This window comes from Carassius auratus, linkage group LG48F (genome assembly GCF_003368295.1).
Source record: "Carassius auratus strain Wakin linkage group LG48F, ASM336829v1, whole genome shotgun sequence".
Classification (NCBI taxonomy): domain Eukaryota; kingdom Metazoa; phylum Chordata; class Actinopteri; order Cypriniformes; family Cyprinidae; genus Carassius; species Carassius auratus.
The window spans coordinates 1,463,653-1,476,407 of NC_039300.1; the positions used below are offsets into that span (position 1 = coordinate 1,463,653).

The following is a 12,755-nucleotide window of genomic DNA, read 5'->3' on the forward strand; positions in this document are numbered from 1 at the left end:
GAGGCCAAACAACACTTCCTCCATCTCACACACACACACACACACACACACACAATGACCCCTAAAACACAAACCTATTTTATGCATGGCTACCAAAAGAACAAATCATGTTAAATTGCCATTAAACATTAATTTGAATAGATGTTTTGAAATGTTGTGACAAGAGAGACAGGAAGCTAGACCAGCTTATTTAATTGGACAGTTTACTGAATGCAGTATAAAAGCAGTGTGTGTGTCTGTAGTTGTTTTGCTATACTCTAAGGGCCAGATTTGTGAAGATCCATCTGTGTGTTTGTGTAGGGTGTGTGTGGTGGGGGCTTTTGACATGTTTTATGGATTTTGGTCAGGGATGATAGCTTTCATGTATCAACAAAACTACCTCTAACTTTCACACAGACACAAACACACACCGATGCTACCTTACAGAAAGGGAATACCTACTTACTTGGGTGAACTTTACAGCTGGAATAACAAATACTAACACACACACACACACACACACACACACACACACCTGAGCATAATCTTGCAAACAGAAACAGAAAGAAAAACACATATACAGTCAACTGCTGTCATGTAGTGAATTGTAGCACTTATAAAAGCACCTGATGGTAATCACGCGCAAGCGTTAGTTCTGGCAGGTCACGTTAGTCGAGCTTGCATCACCTGACTCTCAGCTGATCCCCATCTATAGGAATACAGCACCTATCTAAGCATCCATATATAAGGTCCCTCAGTATTATCAGCAGTTTCACATTGCATTCCCCACTCCATCCCAAACGCCTCCTCTTGTCAGTCAGGATTCAGCCTTCTGATGCTGCTTTGAATCAGGTTCATTCTAAATGTGAACATTCAGTTAATGAACTTTACTGATATCTGCAAACATTCATGTTGGGGCTGCATGGATGCACAGGGAGTTCTTGCCCAGAACCGAAAAATACCATCAATCCAAACCATATATTTAATCATAGTGGTCGTGACAAAATATATTTATGCATTTAGCAGACACTTTTATCTAAAGCGACTTACAGTGCATTCAGGCTAACAGTTTTTATCTAACATGTGTTACCTGGGAATCGAACCCACAACCTTGCGCTGCTAATGCAATGCTCTACCACATGAGGCACAGGAACACAATTCACGAATGCAAATTTACAAGCAGTGTAACTTGTATTTGCCCATATACAACATTGTGAGAGCAGAGCGTTTTCCTCTTCTCTTTCTGTCTGTCCTTCTTTGAGAAGGAGTGCGAGAGTGAGGGACCCACTCGTTTATTAACGATGCTCTTTTGTGTGGGCCGTCCCGCCCCTCATGTCCCCGCTGCAGGGCCTGCCACCGAACCTGTTGTCATAACAACTGCTGTCTTCCTGGCCACCCCCACACTCTCTGTATTGTGTGTGTTTTACTCTGATATGGTTCGGGGTACAAAATCATTATGCCAATATCCTGCACTTTTAAAAAGTGCAGTCCTTATATTGCTACGCTTATTATTTTATTATTACAGTATTTGGTGATGCAAATAATAACAAGTACACGATGGTAGGGATGTCCTCCGTTAACACTACACAAGTGTGATCTACACCTGTAAGGAGAATGAAGAGGTGAATGGGTGCATGTGTGTTTGTGTGAAAAACTGGGGGGTTTGTTCAGTTTGTTTGAGTGATCGGGGATTAAACTGCAGTTTCAAACTCTGAAACGTTGAATGGGGCTGGATTTGTGTGTGTGAGAGAGACTTTAATCCATCAATTCTAACTGACAACAAGCACTTTAAGCTTATGCTACAATGCAGTACACACACACACACACAAGCACACTCCTGCAAAACATAACTATACTGACTGTAATCTAAATTTGTGACATAATCAAACATGTATGTATAAATGTGTTCTTGGGGGGGGTATTGTCACTTTCACAGCTGATTATCATATTGTGTAAATAGCTGTGTGTTTGTTAGGCGTTCAGTGTGAGTGTGTTTAAGGTGTGTTAGAGTCACTTGTACTAGCATGTCTGTTGTCTCCTTGTGAAAATGTGTCCAAAGAGAATTAGTCTCTTTTCAACTCAAGGCAATTCTAAATCAATTCAAAGCCACAAATATGAGTACTTCACACTTACTAATTACCCAGTGAGATGCTGAACAGACACAGACGTCTGTATAATACTTGAGATGAGTAGTACAGACAATGATGTGCTGCTGATGTTTGCGTATTTCCAAGACTCAAAGGCTCGTTCATACCTTCCTTCCATTGCTCACTCATCACTTGTGTTCATTTGACAGTTTGTGCAATGTATTAGTACTTGTTTGTTTGCTTGCTTATTAGTTAGTTTCTAATCATATGCACACCCATGCACCACATGTGTGTGTGTGTGTGTGTATATAATATAAATAGGAAAATTTATAAAGATATTGGTTCAAAGTTCATTACCCATAGCAGACCTATACAGGTGGAGCTGGGGAGGTGGAGGCTTTCTGACAGTAAAGAAACCCTCCACCTCCCCCAGCTAAATAGCATGTCATATATCCTATCTGTGCAGCAGCAGTATGTCTTATATGCTCACAGCAGTTTGTCTGTGGATGCATTGGCAGAAGCAGCAGCAATAATTAACAGCAGTAGCATTTCTAACAGTTCTGTTCTGCCGAAACCTAATACATCAACACTGCCATATCCACCGGTCCATTATCATGATGAACTATTCTGAGAGTTGTTATGATAGAAATATTGAAAATGTTTTATATTTTTTTATTGATTTAAAAAAACAATAAAAATAATTAAAAACATATCTGAAAATGTATATATTTTTGCTGTATGAGTTTAGTTGATTTATTGGTTTACTGCTCATTTGTGTGCGTGCTCATTTATTCACTCATTCATACATTAGTTAAATTATAAGCAATAAGTAGTTAGCTAGCTAGCTAGATTGTTGGTTCATTGGTACCTTAGTTTCTTTGTTCATTCATATTAATAGTTAATTCATAATTTGTGTGTGTGTGTGTGTGTGTGTTTATTCCTTAATTTATTCATTTTCATCATGATATCTAATTTGATATCTAGACAATTAGATATAATGAATGAACTAAAATAACTAGCAAGTGAAAGGTGTATGATTGAATCAGGAAAGGAATAAATCTCCCTCACTGAAAGTGTGTGAGCAAGGTGCTGTGGTGTATCGTTGTTTCAGACGCCTCCTCTCAAATGAGAACAGAGGGGGGGGCAGTCTTTATGTGGGGATGTTCTCAGCTATTGATAAGTCCTGAACCCCCTGCTACTGTTACACACACACACACACACAGAGGGAGAGAGAGAGAGAGAGAGAGAGAGCACCTGCTGGCTAACTTGAGAAATTTGGAACATGCTATAATTTTCTCTCTTTCTGTCTCATACTTGGGCTCTGTTGCAAAACCTATTGAGCTGCCTAGGTAGATAATATTTTAAGCCATCTTAATAAGTGTCAGTCTAAGGCATAGACTGTATAAAGACATGGACATAGTGTCCGTGACGTCACCCGTAGACTCCTGAAGTGTGTTTTTGAAGCCTAAAGTGTGTAGAGTGAGCCGTCGCCGTCTTGGCAGCGCGTCACCGCGAGACTCTCTTAGAGATGCTTAGCACTTGTTGGCCCTTTTGCCTTCTGTCTTGACCTTCTTGGTCAAATAGCCCTTGATGCCTTCAGTGTGACTCTACAATTGTCATAGTCATGAAAATAAAGAAAACTCTGGAAGGTGTGTCCAAACTTTTAGTCTGTACTGTATATATAATTTATAACTTACATTGAAAACACAAGAGCTGAAAATATATTTATGTACTTTACATGTGTTTTAGTATTTTAGTCATATACGAAAATAAGCGTTCTTTACAGCACAACAAAATATTAGAACAATGATTTAAAAAAGTATTTAGATAAATTACCAAACATCACATAGTGCTTAGCTAGAAATAAGAGATAATGTGCTTGTTAATATTTACTAATGTACAGATCATTATTTTATGTAAAGTATAATGCTTACAAATCTCATTTAACTTACAATTCATAATATCAGGCACTTTTAAAAGTCTTCAAATGATTTTGAAAAATGGTTTACAATGATTTAATGCTTCATTAATAAATAACTAACAAACATTATATAAGGTTTAACTGATCTTTAGTTAATGCTTATAAATGTCATTAAACTTTCCATTCATCCGATCGTGCACTTAAAAAATATATAAAAATCTACAAATAATTTTAACAGAAATTGTACAATCATGACAATCATGTTCTTTTGAATGCTAACAAATGAAATTTGTCATTTTTACATTTACAAATGTTGTGAAAAAAAAGAGTTTAATCAGTTTTAGTAGTTATAAATGTACTATTCACTGAACTATTCATGTTAACGTGTTATTCATTAACTCATAATCACAGTCTGTAAAGGTCATATATTTGGTCTTCGTTTGATGTGTAGACTTCTACTGTTTTCACATCATAACAAATCATTTATTAACCATTTATTCATGTTTTTGCAGTGACCAATCTAAAGTGTAAACTGTTCATCATTTGCAAATGTTTATAAATGTTTAGTCATCATTTATTATCTTTATGAGCATTGGACTTTTAGCTACTATAACAATGATTGTGTAAAGAGTGGTTAGTTGTGTTTATGTAAATGCTTCTTAAAGACCCAACAGTGTAATTTGAGTGTAATTTGGGTGCAAAATATGCTTTTTTATGCAAACATTGAAATATAACTCTACACTTTTGACCCCTTACCCAACCCTTAAACTTACTCAATACCACCAAACCCTAAACGTACCCGTATCACACCTCAGTAGCAGCAAATGTGTTGTACATTAACAAAAGCTTTTAATCATTGAATTTCAAGAAATGTGTGACCGTATGAATTAAAAGTTGCATGACATTTGTAAGCATTGTAAATTAATTATATGTTGATCGTTAGTTAATGTTTAATAGGATTAATAAACAGTAACCAGCACATTATCTCATGTTTATGTGAACAGAGCTGTAAATTACTTGAAAATTGTAATCCGTTACTGATTCCAAATTACATTACGAAAATTGTAGTCAGTAACATAATTACATTACACATTTTAGCCAATATAATTCGACTACTTTTAGATAACTTTTGACCTAATTAGTTTATCATATTGATTTAAATAGGATAATATCATATAATATTGATATAAAAATGCAGAGAAAACAATATGTATTACATTTCCTGTTATTACTATAATGAAGTGCACTGAACATTACATCCTGTCAAGGATTCCCAAACTGGGGCGAGTGAAGGAACTGCAGGAAGTTCAAAGGTTTAATGAAAAGCTAATAATTAAATCATAAAACTGTAAAATTAAAACAAATAATAATAACAAAAATGTAAATAAAACGAAAAAATGTATAAACAATTAAATGTTTACCTGCATGTCATGTAACCATTAACCAACATCAGAGAGCCATGAACATGCAAATGGTATTTAATTATTAAATTAAATTAAATTAAATGAATTTTTTTAGATTTAATTTAATTTAATTTAATTTAATTTAATTTAATTTAATTTAATTTAATTTAATTTAATTTAAAATCTTTTTCTTTTCTTTTTTTAGATTTTAATGTAATAGATTAATAATTAAATCACATGTGCATGTTCATGGTTCTCTGATGTTGGTTAGTGGTTATATATAAAGTTTGGGAATCCCTGCATAACTGTACATTTAAATAAGAAATAGCGTGAATTTGTGTTTTTTAATGTGTTTGAAAGACAAAAGCCTTTCAATAGACACAGTAATACATGGTGAAAGTGAGAGCCTAATTCAAATACAAATTAATGTGTTAGTTGATGCCATGTTGAAATGTTGAGAAAACACTTCTTAAAATTAAAATGATTTTTGTACATCATTGTAAATCAGTAGTCAAATGCTGTGTGGTCTCTTAATTGTCTGTGTAACTACAGTGACTGGTCTTTGTGTGAATGTCCACGAAACTGGAAGACTTTCTGAATATATATAAGTGGGTAGACTATCTTACAAAGGAACATTTAAAAGATTGAATAAAAGGAATAAGGGACAATCAATATTGTGTATAATACGTGAAATCAATAATAAAGTAACTGTAGTCCGATTACGAGTATTTTAAAATGTAATTTACTCTAATTACAAGTACTTCATTTTTGGAATCTGATTACGTAATCCAGATTACATGTAATTCATGTACTCAAACAGTACACTGACTGAACTGCTGTGAAGAGAGAACTGAAGATGAACACCGAGCCGAGCCAGATAACGAACAACACACTGACTCGTTCACGAGTGAAGAACCGTTTCTGTCAGACGCGTCCGATTCGTGAACCGAGGAGCCGATGATACTGCGCATGTGTGATTCAGCGTGAAGCAGACCGACACACAGGGCATCTGAACTGAACTGATTCTTTTGGTGCTTGATTCTGAACTGATTCTTTGCTAGTGTTATGAGCGCGGGTAAACCGAAGGCTTGAATCAACGGCAATCATCGCCAATGACGCCATTACGTCGAGCGCAAAAGAACCGGTGAACCGTTTTCTTCAACCGGTTTATTGAATCGAACTGTCCGAGAGAACTACTGGTGATCCGAACACCAATGCAACCGGTTCTTCACTCGTGAACGAGTCAATCTTTCGTTCATTATCTGGCTCGGCTCGGTGTTCATCTTCAGTTCTCTCTTCACAGCAGTTCAGTCAGTGTACTGTTTGAGTTAATGAATTACTCCGGGATATTGGTTTGTTTTAACTCAGAGGGAGTGTCTGTCAGCCACATTAAAAAAGTTAACAGCTTAAGTAATTTGTGGATTAATGCGTATTGGAGACACGAACCGTTTAAAATGATTCAGTTCGATTTGGTGAACTGAATGATTCGTTCGTGAACCGGATATCCAGACTGCTTTGATTTGAGCTCTCTCACAACAGACACGGAAGAGAAGACAATGCTGAATAAAGTCATAGTTTTTGCAATTTTTTGACCAAAATGTATTTTCGATGCTTCAAAATATTCTAACTGACCCTATGATGTCACATGGACTACTTTGATGATGTTTTTCTAACCTTTCTGGACATGGACAGTATACCGTACACACAGCTTCAATGGAGGGACTGAGAGCTCTCGGACTAAATCTAAATGATCTTAAAATGTGTGCCGAAGATAAACGGAGGTTTTACGGGTTTGGAACGACATGAGGGTGAGTTATTAATGACATGATTTTCATTTTTGGGTGAACTATCCCTTTAAGTTTGAGTGTATACCAATTGTTTTGTGTGCTGTGTTTTTAGCATTAAAGTAATGTTAATACCAAACTTTGTAGATATGAAATGTGTATAATGTGTCTGGTGTGTCACAAGAAGAGTACCATTTGTATAACACAAAGAGTCACTTCCTATGTAGAGTGTTCAACATCACTCACTTATGAAGTTCCTGAAGCAGAGACTGTCAGAAGTTCATCACCGGCAAATATCCTTTGCAATTAACCATCTGTCCATGAGCAGTGAGCATGTCACAGAAAACAAAGACTTAGCCTGATGAAAGGAATCTTTCACAATTCCCAAAATCTGTCTCAGACAGCCAGAATCAAGCAGCCTTATACAGCCTCACCAGTGCCACGGTGTTGTGCCACAATACAAATACTTAAAATAAGTCACATGATGTAAAAGAACACAATAAATTAATAAACAATGTAGGTAAAAAAAACATGGAAACATTTCCTGGAGCTCATAGGAAGTTAAAAGAGAAAGTGAGAGAGTAATGTGGTAATGTGTTGCAGTGGGAGAGGGAGGAGCCTCAGGGAGGGAGATTTGGGAAGAGACTCTAGAAGTGCTCAGTGTGTGAGTGACAGGCAGACCATCAGGACCGCTGTGGTGCAGCCCAGAGCTTATGTGTGTGTGAACCCAGGATTTACTGAACGTGTGTGCAGTATCATTCACACTGACGGAGCTATCCTGTGTGTCTGTGGAGATGTAAAGTGAATTGAAGGATTAGAGGAGTGTGTTGTGTGTGTGTGTGTGTGTGTGTGTGGCACTGGTCTGGAATACTAAGTGGATATGTGATCAAATCTGGATCGAGCTGCAATGCCTACGGGTAAGAAATCACATTTGCATGAGACATCATAAACAATTGATAAACAAGTCTATGTTGTTAATAGTAATAGGTTAGTATGTTTCATTGTACTTTTGTGTACACTTGGTTTCTTCGTACAGAATCTCACCATTAAAGGTGTCTTTATGTCTTCTAAAGTCATATCAGCTCTCGAAAGTTTCCTGTCAGTGTGTGTGTGGCTACATTTGAACACTTCTCTGACTGATTTGTTTAAACTGCCCGAGCACTTCTGTCAGGACACTCTCTGTTTAACTAAATGTAAGCATGTGTGTGTTGGCAAGTTGTGAACTGAGAGTATTTATTTGGCTTGGTTTGTGCTGGTGGGCTCGTGTATCAAACAGAAGTCCTCTACACAACCAATAATACATTGTTCTTTTAAAGGGTAGGGTTTGGCTTCTTTGGGGTCATTATAACTTGAGAGAAAAGCTAAGTAGATGTGTGTGTTGTTGTGAGCATGTGTTTGCATAAGATTTTGCATTAATATCAGTAGTATTACACTGTACAATTAATAAATATTTGTAAATAAAACAGATTGTTGTAGTATGTTTCAGTCTTTTTACATCAGATGTTCATGTTTAATTCACTCGTGAAATGGATCAGCAGTTTCTAAAGTCAACCCTACACATATTTGTGTTCTGTGTGTACTGAAAGGGTATATTTCAGTTATGTTGTTGTTGTTGTGAGGAAACCTTTGGCTCTCTGTTGCTCTCCCCCATTCCTGACCTAAATTAGTCTCCCATGGGTTGAGGGTTGAGGGGGGATAATAACAGTTTAGAGTCTGCTTTAGACAATACCAGCACCCCCTCAGGACATCTGTCCCTAAAGTAATACGCCCCCCAGGACGCAACCCAGCTGGAGAGAACGAGAAAAAGAGTTTGAAGTGTGTGTTTGAAAGATGGCGTGGTGAAAACCTGTCAGAACTTATTTGCAGATTACAATTACTTGTTTCAAAAGTTCAAAAAGCAGTCGTCCTTGGAGGTTTTACCCTGGTTTACTTCTGTACACTGTTCATTTAAGTGTGCACCTTTCTACCTTATTTACACATAAAAGGTTCAATGTAGGGAACATATTACTGCTTTAAGGTACTAATGTGCACCATTTGGGGGTGGATAAGGTAGAAATTAATCGTTTTTAGGGTACTGCCCCATTGATAAGCTGTTGTACCCAGGTTTAGGTTTCTCCCCCTTAGTGAAATCTAATATGTGGTAACACTGGGGCTCCGTATGTGTGGTGTGTATATAGTAGTATGTTCATTCATGCAGGTTAAGTCCCTTTGTCATGTCTTATTCTTTAAATGCATTCGGTAATTTTGTTCTTTTTTAAATGCACACCATGCTATACATGTGTAATAAACCATGTGTATGTTATATGATACATATGAAGATGAAAAATGAATCATTCATGCTAATGGTATTTCACTGCTGCTGTCTGGGAATAGAAGCACATCAATACAAGATCCTGATCCTCCAGACAGGGCAAACATAGTTCAGATGTCATTCTGGACAGCAGCGCTTTGCAGATGACTGCAGAGATCATCAGACATCCATCCATCAAGAGTGTGAAGGGCTCTGTCCTTCTCCCACATGGAATCGTTTTTGTGGTTGATAAATTGATATTTAAGATTCTCCTTCGACTGCCGTCAGACAGTTGTGTCTCTTCCAGTTCTTTGATGAGTTATTGTAGATAGAAAGTCTGTCTGCAAGTAAAATGCATACAAAAATTTAATTTATTTCTCTTTATTGTGCATCTGGATGTCCATCGGTTGTAGCTGAAGTAATGAATGTTCAACTCTGAGAACATTCTACAATCAGATCTTCAGCGGGTTGATCTGATGATTTCTGGGAGATAATGGGTCGGTCTGATTGCAGGAAATGGGCAGCGAAGAAGAGCTATTTATAAAGATGTGATTATGAAAAGTCATTATGATTGACTGAGAGATAAGCAAGGACTATTTCTCAGGATCCTAGATGAGATGTTTGGTGTGGTTTCGGGAATGCTTTCGGCATGTTATGAATCCGTTACAGGCATCCAGCTCCAGAAGTCGTGTTTCAGAGACCAGAATAGAAGTTGTGTTGTTTGCATGAGTGTGTGTGCTGCTGTCATGCAGTCGGGCCTGAGAGATCTAATCCCATTGGTTATGGACACGCAGGGCTTGGCTGCAAAACACACATTGCCTTGGAGATATCAAGACCGTGAGAGCATTGTGTCTAATTTTGTGCAAGTATCTGATTCTTTTTGTGCTCCGTGATCTGAGTTTTCTTCAAGCTAATGTGACAGTGTAAAATACTTGTTTGTGTTTTCATATGTTTCAGGTTGTAGGATTAATTTATAATGAATACACACAGAAATTCAGTGTTTGGGCTGATCACGGTACAGCAGATCAATGCATCATTTTAAAAGTAATATAGCATAATATTTTTTTTATGAAAATCAGTCAGTGTGGAAATTAATTAGCTGACACTTAGGATAAAGAGATTATTCTGAATGCACCATTAAAGGATTGACCTTATCAGTTTGAGCAGATAGACAAGTCTAATATTAAAATAGGCAATCGATCAATCAGGCAGGAAAAAGCTAATTAAATCAAAAAGCAAAAACATGCATGTAAGCAAACACTGCTTATAATTCCAGGAAATATTCTCTCAACAATCTGTTATAGTCTGCTTACTGTCTTGTTTTTCTAACCTTGGAAATCATAGGCATCATGAATGCACCATAAAATCATCATAAAAGTAGTCCATATAACTCATGTGTTGAAGTCGTCTGGAGCCGTATTATAGCTTAGCACGAAGAACAGACCGAAGTCCACTGATAGTCTTTCCCTCTCCTCAAGCTCCCAAATATCATTTACAGTAGAAATGTAGAAAACAGCAGCTTCTTTTCTCCTTTTGTGCTTCATGGATGAACAAAATTAATATGGGACTATGGGAGAATTGTATTTTTTAAATAAACCCATGTTTTATGAATGGTGCTGGTAAAATTGCAACACCACAAAACATATGGCAGCAACATTTCATAAGAAATGCATTTGCTCTAAAAGAACCATTTAATGATCATCTGCAGTCAACCATCTTTAATATGTTTAATACTTTGATGTTCTCACAAGCTTCTAATTTCAATTCCTCCAGTGGAGCACAGTTCTCTGGCCAGAACAAAAACACCCATCTCAAGAGCTCTCATTCTCTACTGATAGACATGTGTTGTAATTATACTGACTTGAATATCATTAGTTGCACACTTTACAGTTATATTTGATTGCACAGATCTGAATAGTGACTATTCTGCGAACATGTAGAGTCATTCACACTTGTGTTTGAGTATTTGACTTGTTTATGAGTGTGTGTTTGGGAATGATTATATATGCTTACTGTACAGAACTGCTTACTGTGCGTAATGACAGGGCAGAAATGTACACAGACTGCAGTTATATGACTTCCCTGTGTGTGCATGACTGGGTGGGAGTACACCTTTATGCAGTTTTGTGTACTTTTTGCTAAGGCTAGTGTCGCTATTCCTTTTGTTCATACTTAGGATTAGAATTTATTCTCAATTGTACGTTGGAAAGCAGTTCATCCCAGCACAGTTTGTGCTAAAGACATGAATGATACATCATAAGTCTTGGATCACTTTGCTCACAGCTGGGTGGACTTCAGCTCAAAGTCTGTGTTTAAAACTTTTATTGACATCCAGCTATATATAAATACACACATGACTTCAGTTTGGCAGTCTCTCAAAGTCTCTTTCTCTCTCAGTAAACTTTTAAAGCATCCTGAACTCCTTCAACCCTCTGAATGCGTGTGTAACTGTAAAACGTGCACCATTCATCTGAAGAGGGCAGTTGGGGGACTATTTGATGTTCTCTGTCTGATGAGCGAATGAGAGTGAGGCACAGAGAGTGTGTGTGAGTGTGTGTAAGAGAGGTCTTTGTCCTTTAGTCTCCTCTGAATTATGTCATGTTTGAGTCTCCCAGCAGAAGTCCTCAGAGGGGGGCTGACAGGGCTTAATCCGCCTTAAACCCCCCGAGTTACTCTCTCTCCTTTCTTCATTCTCCATCTATCGTTCACTGTGAGGAATGGATATGTGTGTCTAAGCCAGCATTGTGATATGAAGGAGAGAGTAGGAAATTGGAGACCGGCTGCCCACCTTCTGGTTTTACCTCTGAGTAACAATGTGTGAGCAGTGAAGCTTGTTGAGACCTACATGGAGCTTCATAAAGCACATTCACTAAAGGGCTCTTTACTCTTTCAATACAAAAGTAATCAGTGCTGTTTAAAACTATATAGGGATGCAACAAATGATTATTTTGATATTTATTTTGACTTAACTATTTAGAATTTATAAATCTTAACAATGATTAGAATGATTAATCGACCAATTGTCAATAAAATCACAGTTTTTTTTAAAGTGACTTGACATTCAGCCAAGTATGGTGACCCATACTCAGAATTCATGCTCTGCATTTAACCCATCCAGAGTGCACACACACACAGAAGTGAACACACACACACACCCAGAGCAGTGGGCATCATTTATGCTGTGGCGCCCGGGGAACAGTTTGGGGTTCAATGCCTTGCTCAAGGGCACCTTAGTCATGGTATTGCCAGCCCTAGATTCAAACCCACAACCCTAGGGTTAGGAATCAAACT

General features: G+C 37.3%; 1 protein-coding gene across 2 annotated transcripts in view; it reads left to right on the forward strand.

The window, feature by feature from the left end:
* The window catches only part of LOC113068648 (pleckstrin homology domain-containing family G member 1-like), a 43,104-nt gene that overhangs the window by 1,016 nt on the left and 29,333 nt on the right, over positions 1-12,755 (forward strand). Inside the window, exon 1 of one of the 2 annotated variants that reach the window (XM_026241442.1) lies at positions 7,826-8,091. The exons of the other annotated variant lie outside the window; for it this stretch is intronic. Within the exon in view, the coding sequence (XP_026097227.1) occupies positions 8,082-8,091 (10 nt within the window). The 5' untranslated portion in view covers positions 7,826-8,081. Of the gene's footprint in view, positions 1-7,825; positions 8,092-12,755 lie in introns of those variants that run through there. 2 annotated transcript variants of the gene reach the window in all.